At 36.9% G+C, this 14,179-nt stretch overlaps 1 protein-coding gene across 1 annotated transcript in view; it reads right to left on the bottom strand.

Moving 5' to 3' along the window:
* Nucleotides 1–14,179, bottom strand: part of slco1c1 (solute carrier organic anion transporter family, member 1C1) — a 55,543-nt gene that overhangs the window by 13,989 nt on the left and 27,375 nt on the right. The window contains exons 4-7 of the mRNA XM_086141964.1: nt 10,030–10,162; nt 9,034–9,155; nt 8,742–8,888; nt 8,078–8,176 (exon numbers count right to left, since the gene is read on the bottom strand). Coding sequence (XP_085998090.1) covers nt 8,078–8,176; nt 8,742–8,888; nt 9,034–9,155; nt 10,030–10,162 — 501 coding nt within the window. The remainder of the gene's footprint in view (nt 1–8,077; nt 8,177–8,741; nt 8,889–9,033; nt 9,156–10,029; nt 10,163–14,179) is intronic.

Here is a 14,179-nt window from a genome sequence, read left to right as displayed (position 1 = left end):
TGCTTCTTCCCACCATGTAAGGGAAGAGCAGCCGCCCTGCAGCCTGCTGCCGCAGAAACAATGAATGCCGGTATGGCTTTGCAAATCCTCGCCTGCTCTCGGGGGAAGCATTGAACAAGTAACTTATGTCAACACTTCACATTTAATATCGATCGTGCTTGTGTACTCTTGAAATGTACGGGATGTTTTATTAAACCGAATGTATTTCCGTGCAGTTTCACCCTCCTTCTATCCATCCATTTTCATCCAAAGCTGCCAGATAATGAGAGGCACGACACCCCGTTTCTCAAGCCAGCTGAAGTGAATAAACACACCTTTACCGGCCGTACCGAAAAGGGATTCGGGCTAAGCTACCACTCTGCTGGCAAAAGCTGCTGAAATCCAGATCGGCTAAGATTGCTGACCTTCTGGGCGCAAGATGACGGAGCGAAGGCCGTTCCTTTAGTAAATGAACACAGGGGCCACGAGACTAATCCTTTTTTTGCCACGTCAAGCCGAGGGGTTTGGTAGCTGACCGGGATACGTGATGCTACTCATTAGAGATCAGGTACACACGTATGTATTTGATACACTTTTTATTTACACCGTGACTTCGACAAATGCATTGTTCTGCATCACATTTTTTTTGGAAGCTGGAAAAGACGAGGTCTTTGTCAAACTTTGAACTCACTTGATCTTCTTTTCCTTTCGGCTTTTCGCTTCAGAAATCGCGAATCAACCTTGTTGAGACGCATTTTGTAATAACGGTGCATTTTGTAATAAACGTCCAAAATGTAATCACTTTTTCATCTCATTTTGTAATAAAGCCGCATTTTGTAATAAACTGCCACATTTTGTAATAAACTGCCCCAACGCATTTTGTAATAAATTTTGCCTCATTATGTAATAAGTTATTACATATTGAGAAGATTATTACAAAATGCACTTGCAACTTTCTTATTCTCTAGGAAATGTAATAACATGGAATTTATATAATATTCTCTGTTAATGCAACCTTTGAATAGTGTACTGATAGTAGTTGCCAAGTACTGCTGCTAGGTTAATACAGTGATACTAATAATAGGCCTCGCTTTTACAAATACTTTGAAGTAAAATAAAATACAATTAACAAACAAATAAACTATGCTTTAGAATTGTTATTACATAATGCACCATGTTATTACATTTCCTAGAGAATAAAAAAGTTGCAAGTGCATTTTGTAATAATTTTCTCAGTATGTAATAACTTATTACATGATGCGGCAAAATTTTTTACAAAATGCGTTGGGGCAGTTTATTACAAAATGCGGCAGTTTATTTCAAAATGCGGCTTTATTACAAAATGAAATGAAAAAGTTATTACATTTTGGACGTTTATTACAAAATGCACTGTTATTACAAAATGCGGCTCAATAAAACCTTCTCCATCTAACCCTATTCTCTGTATCCTCCTCTCTCACACCAACTACCTTCATATCTTCTCTCCCTACGCCCATAAATCTTCTCTTTGGTTTCCTCTAGACTTCCAACCTGGAAGCTCCAATTCCAGCATCCGTCTACCAATACATCCTCTATCCGTCCACTGTACATGACCCAACCATCTCAATCTGGCTTCTTTGACCTTCTCTCCAAAACATCCAACACGTTCTGTCCCTCTGATGGACTCATTCCTGATCCTCTCCATCCTGGTCGCTCCCAAATAGAACCTCAGCATCTCCGTCTCTGCGACCTGTAGCTCTGGCTCCTGTCTTTTCGTCATTGTCAGTGTTTCTAGTCCACAAAGCATCGCTGGTCTCACCACTGTCTTGTCCGCCTTTCCTTTCATTCTGGCTGATGGTCGTCTATCTCATAGCAGCCCTGACACTTTCCTCCATCTGCTTGAACCAATTTCATTATCTCTTTTCCACACTCTTCCTTGCTCTGGACTGTTGACCCTTAGTACTTGTAGCCTCACCGTTCCACCCGAGTTCCTCTCCTTCACACACAGATCAGCAATAAGTTGAGGAGGGATCCTTTAATACAGATGTCAATAAAACACACTTCTACTTTTTATTGTTATTCACTTTTTTTAGCTGTTTACTGAGTACCAGATGTAGCGTACGGAGATCTTTTAGTTAGATGACACCGTCTTTGGTGCAGCAAAAATGATGCTCAACTTGGAGACACACGATGAAACGCGCACAATTTTTATTATTTATCTCCTTTATTATCATTATCTTATATGTATCTGTCTCTCCAATGCCTACTACTAATGTGGGAGCCTGGTTTCTTCGCACAAGGAATTTTAAATCAACAAACAAGATGTATAAAGAATGTCAGCATGGATATATATGAAGGAATATTTGGTGTTAAGTTCACAAGTTAATAAGCTTAATTTTGGGGCAAATATTCATTCATTTTTTAATCATTTTAATCATCAAGTAGCCTTATTGGTACACAAGCACCAACATATGCACCACTAATCTTGTGTATTTTCTTTGACTAGATACTACTTTGTAGTCTACATGTCAATATGTAGAGTGAATTATGTTATTTAGAATGAGTGTCATGCAAAGTCATAAGAGGCTAGCATACTTTTCTACGCAATGCCGCCATACAAAAGACACACAGGACAGTCTTTTCAGACAAGATACTAAATAAAAATTTGGCTGGGTGCATAATAAGGTATTTGAAATGTTTCCCCCCCTGAATGGGGCTTGTGTTCAATTTCAAGCGTTTATATGTGATAGGTACAGCTGATTATCACCGGGACAAAAATGCTTTTAACATTTGCCACATTTAATACAAGCTATCACACACCAGATCCAAAAATAGCTGATCCTCAGAAATGAATAGCTCTTCTGAATTAAGTTATGTGTCCTGATGCAAAATATACACAACTGTATCATCTGCAAATGTGGGACGACTGCACTTTTCTCTCCAAAACATGAAGTCTTTAATAAATGTTAATTGCAAAAACAACAACACTGGGGGAATTCATCCTGATTCTGAGAGGTTGGGACACGTTATCTTAATAGTTTTCAGTCTCCAAGGTGGAAATTACTTTCCATACCTTCGGGCAGGATGTCACCTGTGCTCGTTTTGGTGGCAAGAACTTGTTGCCACTCGGATTGAGATCAAAATGTCGGTGGTTGAAAAAGCAGGGGGGGAATGGAAGGAGTTGGAAAATGCCTTTTAGAAGGGCACTTAAGTTGGCCTCGAATAAGTCTTGGAAAACTGTTGGATGATTGAGGAAATGCTGCAGGATTTGGCGCAAGGTGTTTACAGCGCGGTGGGAGAGCCGGGGAGCTTGCGGATGCGGTTGAAAGAGAAATTCAAGGATCTCCTGAACTCATGTGACATAATCTCTATGCTGTTGGGAAGGATGTGAATTTTTTTTTTTCATGACATGTTCCTCTGATTTAGTGGTGGAGAACCAGGGTGAACAACCAGGGTCAAGGAAAGTACATGTTTACACAGAAATTTCATTTGCTTGGTTTAACTCAGGTTAACAGGCGCAATAGGCGGCATGCATTCTTCTTTACAGTCCCCTTATTTTACCTTCTGCTGCTGTGGCCTTCGGCTTTCCTCTATGAGGTGCATTTTACTCTTGTGGCTTGTTAAAAGACAGTTAAATAAAGCCCAGAAACCTGTTTTCGCCATGCACACTTAGATTTTGCGGTGCAGACACTTCCAAATACAGTGATCCCTCGCTAGAACGCGGTTTACTTTTCACGGTTTCGCTACCTCACGGATTTGCATCGTGCGTTGTGTTCTGCATTCTGATTGGCTAAAAAGTCACTCCGCTTCTTCTCTACCTGAGCGTCAATAACGTTGCAGTTTAATATGTACACGTACGTAAAACAGCTTGCCAAATTTACATTACGTACGTGCAAATTCTCTTGCGATTTCGAGTTTCTCTAAAACCCATAACGTTGACAAAACGCTCTGGACCGACAAAAGGGCCCAAAAGGCAGCGGAAGATGCTATCTATCGCAGATAAAGTTAAACTTCTGGACATGCTACGGGAAGGTAAAAGCTATGCGGCTGTAGGTCGGCATTACGGAATGAATGAATCGTCCGTTCGTTCCATAAAGAAGTATTGTATAATAATTGTAAAAAAAAGTAAAAGTTTCTACTTCACGGATTTTGCCTATCACTGGTTCTTTTTGGAACGTAACCCCGCGCGAAAAACAAGGGTATACTGTACGGCCAACCAAACTAAGGGTCTATTAAAAGGGTTACTTGATATTAAATAATTCTCACATGCTTGGTAAATCTGGCATTATACGTCTGCTGTTCCTAAAGCTTGAAAACTGCTGATATCAAACTTTGTATGGCACTTTGGCAAACAGAGGTTTAACATTTGAAGATCCCATTGAAATACAGAAAAATTCCCTTTTACTGCTTAAGTTTGATGGGAAACCATGACGATATATTTCCAATTCGGTCTTTCCAATTGACATTTAAACTCAATACCAAAGCTTAACAATATCTCCTATGTGCATCTATCTCCAATCAAGGAAGGTCCAGCCCCAAAGCAGAATCTACTTTTACCAAAGACAGTTTTGTTGTACATTGCATGTTTAAGAACCCTCAAAATGATAATTATGTTGGGTATTTTAATGGTTAAAAAATTAATGGTACCTTTTACCTGTACCTTTTGGGTAGATAAGAGTAATGTTGTTTCTGAACAAGCAAAATAGGTAATTTCATTTGGCGTCTAGATGTCAAGCTGAATTGGATCTAGCGTGAGTTTTCGGATTTTTTTCCAGGACATCCTTTGGCTGAAAACAAGTTGATTTGCGTCGCTTGCAGGGTTTGACAATCCGCAAATTCAGGACTACCTCATAATTTTCATAAATCATTGAATCAAACTACAGTTTAAGTTCCACTTGCTGATCAACATGAATGCATTACAAAAAAAAAAAAAAAAAAATCAGTGCCACTTTTTATTTTTACTATCTCAGAACCAATTGGCTAACTGTCAGACATTTAGCCTCTTGTAAGATACAGTATTGCTTGTGTTCTGGGGTCGCCTGTGGATTTCTGTTAGTTGCCTTGTTTAGGCTCAGAGTTTACAGTCCGACTCGGAGCATGTGATGGCCAAACGGAGATGGAGTTGACAAATAACACACACCAGGATTGTTTCATAAATAGCCAGCCTACACTTAGTAAGCAGTTTAAAAACCCCTGCAGCCGCTAGGAAATAGATAAATGAATAGGGAAAAAAAAAAAACGATAAAATTAAGTCGAGGAAGCTGACTATGTTGCTGCAGCAATTCCGACCCTCGGTTCTGGCTTGGATGCTGTATATCTGCTGCCAAGTCAAAGTGAGTCAGTGATATTTAGTTGGCAAAGTAAAACCTAAGAGCTTTTAGTACATCATCCTTCTCCTGCATCTGCAGATTCTGATGTTATCAGTGATAAGTTCGTTCAAAAATGTCCATCATGTTCTTAACAGATCACAAATTGTGTTGAGTTGCCCTCACACTTAAAACTCTGATTGAGGTGTGAATCCAAAAATAATAATCCTTCCATAGAGCGTCTATATTAGTATAAATTCTCATCTGAGTAATTTATTTTTTTTTGTTATACCTGTTTTAAATTGGTTCCACTTGCCCCGTTTCCTTTTTAAATGTTCTTCTAACATCATATTGTTTATAAGACTAAAAAAATTACAGCTATGCATTCAATTTTTTTACAAAATTGCGAACTAAATTTAAAAAATTAATGCATAGCTGTAATTTTTTTTTTTTTTTACCATACTATAAACATCCTCTTTCGAGTTGTCAAAGCTTTTTCGAAGAAAACATTCTGACTTGGGAAATTGGGGGGGGAAGTACAGCTTTTGGCCTGCAGAGGCCCGAGTCTGAAAAGACAACAACTTAACAGGGCCGTCTTTTAGTGCAAAGAAGTCCACCTGTTCTCTCCTGGTTCGGTGTATCAAAATATCTGCAGCCCAATTTCGTCTCCAATCATTCTCCCTCCGTTACGCACCTTATTCTTTTGCTACCGGTATTTTTCGGTCCTTTCAGCCGGTCTACGATGGTATATTTACGTTATATTTGGCTTCTCCGTGTTCTGCAGCACTCTATTTAATCGCAATATGTCCTTCTTCATTAGCTAATTGATACTAATCCTGAACACCTGTTCCAACTCACTCATCTCTTTATGTATGTCTTTTAATTTTACTTATAGTATCGGATGACATCGCGCCTCAGTTTTATGAAATAGGTCTTTAACTAACAGTATTCCGCTTTATTTTTAGGTCAAACTCTGTTCATGACTTACATCTGGCAACACGATATGACACGGAATACGGAATACGATGACAGTCAAAGTATTAGCGGCTCTACTGACACAGCAGACAAATAACATTATGTATAAAATGAGGTTAAAACGTAACAACAGGGCGGCACTTGTTTTTGGTTTGTCTAAGGCTCTCTATAATCTATCAAATGATAAATCTTGGATTTTTTTTCAATCTGGAGTCTTTTCAGCTGCATGTGTATAAGAATGACATTTGGCACATAATTACTGAAACTGGTCCAAAATGTGTGTGTGTGTGGGGCCTATCAAGACAAATTATCTCCTTAAAAAGATCATGCACAGCTCCTATAAATTTTATGGGACTAAAAGAGCAGAGCAGAGATTTGTAGTTGTATTTGCCCCCCCCCCCAAAGAAAAATCTAAAAAAAAAAAAACAAACAATTATATATATATATATATATGTGTGTGTGTGTGTGTATATCCAGGACTGTCTCAGAAAATTAGAATATTGTGATAAAGTTCTTTATCTTCTGTAATGCAATTACAAAAACAAAATATTCTGGATTCATTACAAATCAACTGAAATATCGCAAGCCTTTTATTATTTTAATATTGCTGATTATGGTTACATCTTAAGAAAACTCAAAAATCCTATCTCAAAATATTAGAATATCATGAAAAAGTGATTTTTGTTTTTTTTGATTGCATTACAAAGGATAAAGAACTTTATCACAATATTCTAATTTTCTGAGACAGTCCTGTATATATATATATATATATATATATATATAACTGATAGTGCCATAGCAGTTTGGTAAGGACAGAAAAATAATAAAATCAAACAGGCATATTTGCTTGTGAACTGTGTTTACACAGTGCTGTTAGTTCAATTGCTCACAAAACTATATTTAAAAGACAGAAACACTGAGACACTCTTACACGTGCATAAATATGTTTGTGCGTCAGTCGTTCATGACATTGTACAGAGATACCGCACAATTATTTGGCTCATGTAACAGAAATTCACATGTATCATGTGTATGCATGTATTACCACAAGAAGTCTACTGTGTTTTGTAAAATTAAGGTGTTGTTAACTCATCACAAAATCAAAAATGGAAGAGTTTCCCTCCTTATCTATAAAAATCCTACTCTTAGACCGTATCCTTTGGAAGACTCTGCAGACAACCTTGAGCTGCAGTCTTGCAAGAATAATACACACACAAAGCGGAGTGATCCTCCGGTCTCGCTACTCAGTTCATCGGGAACATTTCCACGACGACAATGAATCATGATGACACTTATTCGCTGAGTTCCTGCTTATCAAAATGTTTCCTTTCACAGACGGTATCTATATGCAGAAGGGAGTGGAAGCCTGGCAGTAAACTGTGTAGATGTGTGTGAGGGCGTGGGTAGATTTGGCACATTGAAACGTCTGTATTATAATATTATAATATTATTATAAAAAAAAGGAATCACACTTTTGTGACAAGTATGTCTTTATATAGGACATGGACTAAGACATCAATATCAATTAATTGGAAAACAAGTGTCGAACAGCAGCTCATTGTATTTGTAATTATGTATATTCATCTTAACTAAACAATGTGATATCTCAGGCCTGATGGCTCAAAAGTTCATTGTTTTCTACATTTTGAATGTTACAAATAATTGTTACAAATAACATGTATCAGCTTTTAAGTTAAATATTTTACCGACATAATCTGTTCACATCACAAGATCAACACCAAGATAATTGTTATCTTTATTTAGGTTAAGTCCCTGAGGGCTGCCAAAGCTACAACTAGAACTAATGTGCATACATGTGCAGTCGAGTGCTGACTTACCCATTTTTACAAATCCAATATCCACATAAATTTTGGCACAGAGGGAGCCCAAGAGGTACCCGAATACTGGGCCAACTACCGAAATGGTCTGCACACAGCCTAGGGTACATGCAAAGAAAAACAATGCACGAACACACACACACACACACACACATATACACATACACATACAGATGACAGGAGAAAGAGAGAGAGAAGTGACTTAAATGATCTATAAGCCAGTGCCTTAAACTACCTTTCTTAATATAATCAATCAATACTAAGTGAGCACTTTGAATTCTTAAAAATGATGGAAAATCTTTAAGGTACTGAGGATTGCACAAGACCATAAAAAGCCATAAAAAGCCATAGAATCCAAGAATATCAATCAAATTGCTTCATTATTGGCATGACCCTTACACGATAATGTATATGATGCTGTTGCGCACTTGCCTTATCAATTGACTTTAGAAAAGAACCAAACGTCGACTCACCCCTAAATTTGATTTTTTTTTTTTTTTTTACTGACATTTTACCCAGACATTTTCACCCGAATGTTTAAGGGTCAAGAACAGACGAAAAAGTAAACAAATGCAAGCCAGATATTTGACATTATTTCAGGTCGGGCTGAATTGATAATATGGCAAACAATATTAGTTGTTTTTTTTTTCTTTGACGGTCTTACCAACATACAGGGCTGCATTCTCCTCACTGGCAAAGTCGTCTATATAAGAGATCCCAAGCGGCTGCACCGGCGTCTCTCCGATGCCACGCAGGACATTACCCAGCAGCACGTAGATCCACATTGACAGGTTGGAATCTCCCTCACAACCTGAACGGAAATAGTTAATAGCAAATACGGATGAAACAAAATATACATGCATGTGATAAATGCTTATGTTTCCTTACGTGTGTGTGTGTGTGTTTGTCCGTGTATGTGTGTTTGTGTGTGCATGTTTAGCCTTGTACATACGCACCTGTTGCTGGCATTTCAGGCAGTTTACCATCTTGAACGAGGTTAACCGTCGAGCCCGCTGGACACGGAGAAGGGTGAAGGGTTGAATTCCCTTCCCATCGCACTGATGTCTCAAATTCATATCTGTGATTGGAAACACAAAGTTCTGAAAACCATTTAGTTGACTTACTTTTGTCCGTACATTAGGATTTGTGGTGTGAATTTAAATTGGTTTCCAAATGCAACGTGGCTATGTGGAGTCATTAGCATCTTAGCACTACTGTAGCATCAGCTGATATATCCATTCATTATGATTCTGTCTAATTGTGATGTTATATCATGCCATTTTTATGTTTTGTGACTCAAACTAAATCACTTACTTCCACCGTAATTCTTCGTCATTGCAAAACAGCAGTTTTAAAAATGCTAATTACTTTTAATTGAAAAAAAAGTGCTTCAAAATGACCAAATATATTCTAAGCTACAGTCTATCCTGAAATTAAAAAGATCTTGAAAATAAATGTGTGAGAAAATTTTCAAAAACTTCAAAAACATCACTCAGTAAATACCTGAAAATAACATAATTGCCAAATTGAAGATTTTTTTTTTTTGTACAACTGCTCAAGAAACTCCCAGAGAAATATTCCAAAATCTGCAAATATTACAACCAAAGATTCATAGATTATCTACAATCTTTGGAAACGATCGTAAAAACTCATCAGCGAGTCACTTCCAAACTAAAAAGAGAAAAAGAGAAAAAGACCAGAAAATTGACGAATGTTTGCAATCTTAAAAATCTTAAAGTCTTTGAATGGCTGGTCTTGAGTGACGTTGTGCTTTGTGTCTTTGGTTCCAGACAAAACTATTGTAAACAATCAACTGGCCCAACTGTATGTTTTCAATTTGTTTTTTGAAACTAAACATGGAAGATCATTAAGGAACTGGTAAAATCCCTGTGGTTTCCTTGACAACTATAAAAGTAGATATATTGAGACGCTAAGCTTAAGCGGAAACTTACCGTCCAATCACAAAGTGAGGCAGAGCAATGATGAAGGTGCCGATGGACATCAGCACGCAGCCGACCGCTATTATCTTTGGCCGATGGAGTTTGGCACCGAAATAGCTGACGAACGCTATCACAAACAAGTTACCTGGCAAAAAAAAACAAGAAGGGAGAAACATTTAACCACGCTCAAAATTCAATAGAATATTACCTTTCTTCATTTCTATTCAGTGGTCAGAATTCAAAGTAAGCTGCACATTTTTTTAAAGGGAAAATAGATAACATAATATCTCAGTTCTTCATTTGATGCATTGTGAGAAAATGTATCAGATATGAAAAAATAAGCATTTGATTGTCAGTATTTGCAAAGGTTCCTGTATTCCACATATTGTGCACAATTTTTGCATAAAAATAGCTTTGTATATATAGGAAAGCATTTGCAGTAGCATCACAGCACTAACAAGTGAAATCAAGAGCTCAACTGTTTATTTGGCCTTCATTTAATTTCTTCAATGATAAAAAAGGTGGGAAACGTGTACGTCGGCTAGATTCTTTTAAATCGCTAACTTTGAATGGAAAATCCCAAAAAGATTTCCGTAGTTCATTGCATTTCTGACCTCCGTTTTTTTCTGATACTCTGTGAAAGTCACTTTATTTGAGAAATTAGACATCGCTTCTATTCACCCTCCATTGTTTTGGTCCATTTCTACATAAATCAATCGTTATCACTGTTTAGTGTTACATGCTACAGGTCCAATTCCAGTAGAGCTGAAACAAATGAATCTTGACGATCTTCCTAACTGTTTATCATAAGCACAGCAACCCACATTAAGCAAGTCATTTCATAAAGATAGAAACAGATTTGGGGGCCAATGGGGATCGTGTATTTGCAATTCAATTTTTTGACCGCTATAAAAATCTGGCGCTGTACTCGGATTTCTAAATAAATCAGCCAATTTCTGATTTGTCCGCTTTTGTCCCTGGTAAACACTTGTTCCACCCTTCATCAACTGCCTTGAAGGAGCTACACCATGTTGAATTTGCATCAATATTATGACTGATAATTGATGGATGAAAATCATATATGGGAATCAACAAACATTTCATGCACACAAGCATATAATTAATGAGTTGCAACAAGAGAACTGGAATGATTATACATCAATCGGTGTTTTAAATCAAATACCGCAATAAGAGCTTAGTTAAACGCATGCGGCAAATACTTGAATCAAATCTTCAGCCAACCAGCAAGACCCATCTAGCTGACGTTATCTCCTCTAAGATCACCGATTCATCATTAGCGCTCGCCTTTATCTTCTGGATTCTCGTCCTCCCCCTGCTCTCTTTGCTTTTTTTTTCCCTTACACCTTTTTTTTTTTTTTTCACGTTGCCCTATTCTGCCTCTGTGTTGCCCTGGCAACAGTTCTATAGAAAAAGCTTGTTGCCTAAGCCTCACGAGAGAGGCAGCTTTCATGGAAATCTGGGGTATCCAGCAATGCTGACCCTGGGGGTATATCATCGTGACCTTTTCCTCTTGCAGATGCAGTCGGTCTCAGCATCAACATTATTAACTTCAAAGTTTATTGTCCCTCTGTAGCTTTCATGTCACATCACCGTGTTTTTCCTAAGGGTGTTTAAAAGTGGACAGTTTGATATTTCAGATGATGGCAACTTTTGAATCGTCTCTATCTGAGTGACATTCCTTCTGCAAGCTGCATGATTTATACCCTGCAAGAGACGCTTTGGATCGAATGGACTAACTTTACATAACTAACCTAGAAAACCGGTCGAGGAACGGTCTGCTTGAGAGCCGTCTGGGCTTCAAGGAACATCATGTATTTTAAATAAGGCGGTGGTTCGCGCTTCAGCCTCGCAGCACGAAGGATCTTGGTTCGAGTCCGCCCGGGGGAAACTTTTCTGTGCGGAGTTTGCATTTTCTCCCCGTGTTTGGACCCACAGGCCAAAAACATGCAGTTGGTTATTTGGGGGGGAAAAAAAAAAAATGGGGAAAATTGACCCGAATGAATGAGTGGTTGTCTGAAGATGGATGGACGTTCTGCTGTAGCTCTGATATGTGTCCAGTAATGCTTCAAGATACATCAAACATTCTTACTGCATGCGTATCTTACTATCGTTTTAGTTAGATCAAAACCATATATTTATATATCTATTCCTAGTTTCACATTTAAGTATGTATCAAAATATTTGGAAGGATCATGAGCTCTAAACCCGGTTAGATTAACTTTGTGTAACTGTATAATCTTCAGGTCAAAGAGAAACTGTCGCCTGTACGTTTCAAAAAATATAAATAAAAATACTCAAACAGACGAGTCAAAAATGTTTTTACCTATTAGTGCATACTACATTTTCCTGTAACCATATAGTAATATTTTTGGTTTTAACCATTAACATTTAATTATGATTTCAGGTAATGGATCACTTTACTTTGAAAATCCTTACTGATAATTACTAATAAAGTGTTGGTCAAAAAAAAAAATCTAATTAAATTAAATTAAATTAAATTAAATTAAATTAAATTAAATTAAATTAAATTAAATTAAAAAACCTTTTTTAAATTTAGTTAAACTAAATATATGTTATAAGCTTGAAAATCAGTTTGGCGAAATTCCAATATATCATATTGCAGTTTGCCAACATTTTTCCTCAGGCTATTCTTTTTCGGGGTCACCAAAGCAAAACACCTGCCTCCGTCTTTTCTACTCTCTGCATCGTCTTCTCTCACATCCACTAACATCACGTCCTCTTTCACTCCCTTCATAGATCTCCTCTTTGGTCTTCTTCTAGGCCTCTGCCATCTGACCGTCTCCTTCCTGATCCTATCCATCCTCTTCACTCACCAAGAGAACCTCTACATTTTCATCTCTGCTACTTCCAGCTCTGCTTCATGTCATTTCCTCATTGCAACTGTCTTAACCAATGGTTTCACCATTGCTTGCACTCCTTTTATTCCAAGTTATACTATTTTATCAAAAAATAACACCTGGCAATTGCAGGCATTAGCCATTAGTTTTCATTACTAATTTTGAAAAAAAAAAAAAAAAAAAAAAAAAAAAACCATTTCACTCATTATTTAATTCATGAGTACTTCTTCTTTGGCCATATGCTTTGGTCAGGCCTTGTCCTTTTCTTCTGTCACACATGTGGCCTCACGGTGCGCTTGCAGATTGGCCGCTCCGAATTTTGCAAAGTTTTCATGTAGTAACTGGGTCAAAATGCATTCTGCCCTCTTGAATTAAAATAAAGATAAAAACTAAATCTTTGGTTTGCATGCTAAAATTGGCTCAGGGGTTCAGATTTGTTTTAGAATAAATTAGTTCATAATGTATTTAGGGTGATCATTCCGACCTTTGAATAAATCCTATTGGAACATGGTCATTGACACCTACAAGCCAAAAACAAAGTTTAACTTCAGCTAATATCTTCTGCTGCCATCTGAATTATTTATGCAACTAATAGCATATCTACACCCAACTATCTTGCAAAAGCTACAGAGGCTTTTCATTGTATTCTAAGATTAAATTGACGCTCAGAGGTGCGGTCCATGTCGGAAAATGATCCTTCAGACTTTGACAGCAGTGATGATCAGCTTAACTGTGCTCTTATATTGTTGCTTATATTTAACTATTTTCATTGAAGGTCAGAAGTTCTGTTCTCGTCACAAATTGTAACGATACATGAAAAAAAACTGGAAGCAAATGCCTACAAGATTAAATAATACTTTATTGATGGGTATTGGGTATATATATATCTTACAGGACTGTCTCAGAAAATTAGAATATTGTGATAAAGTTCTTGATCTTCTGTAATGCAATTAAAAACACAAAAATTACTTTTTCATGATATTCTAATACTTTGAGATAGGATTTTTGAGTTTTCTTAAGATGTAAGGCATAAATCCAGAATGTATGACATTTTTGTTTTTGCAATTGCATTACAGACGATAAAGAACTTTATCACAATCTTCATAGCTCTCCCTCACTCTCTCTCTCTCTCTCTCTCTCTATATATATATATATATGTATATATAATAAAATATAAAATATAAATATAAAATAAAAATTTATATATATAAAAATATATATACACATGTATATATTATATATATGTATATGTATATATATATATATATATATATATATATATA

This window comes from Fistularia commersonii, chromosome 3 (assembly GCF_037954325.1).
Source record: "Fistularia commersonii isolate RoL2024-O1a breed Wild chromosome 3, RoL_Fcom_v1.0, whole genome shotgun sequence".
In the NCBI taxonomy this organism is placed as follows: Eukaryota; Metazoa; Chordata; class Actinopteri; order Syngnathiformes; family Fistulariidae; genus Fistularia; species Fistularia commersonii.
This window is presented reverse-complemented; position numbering and strand designations above follow the sequence as displayed.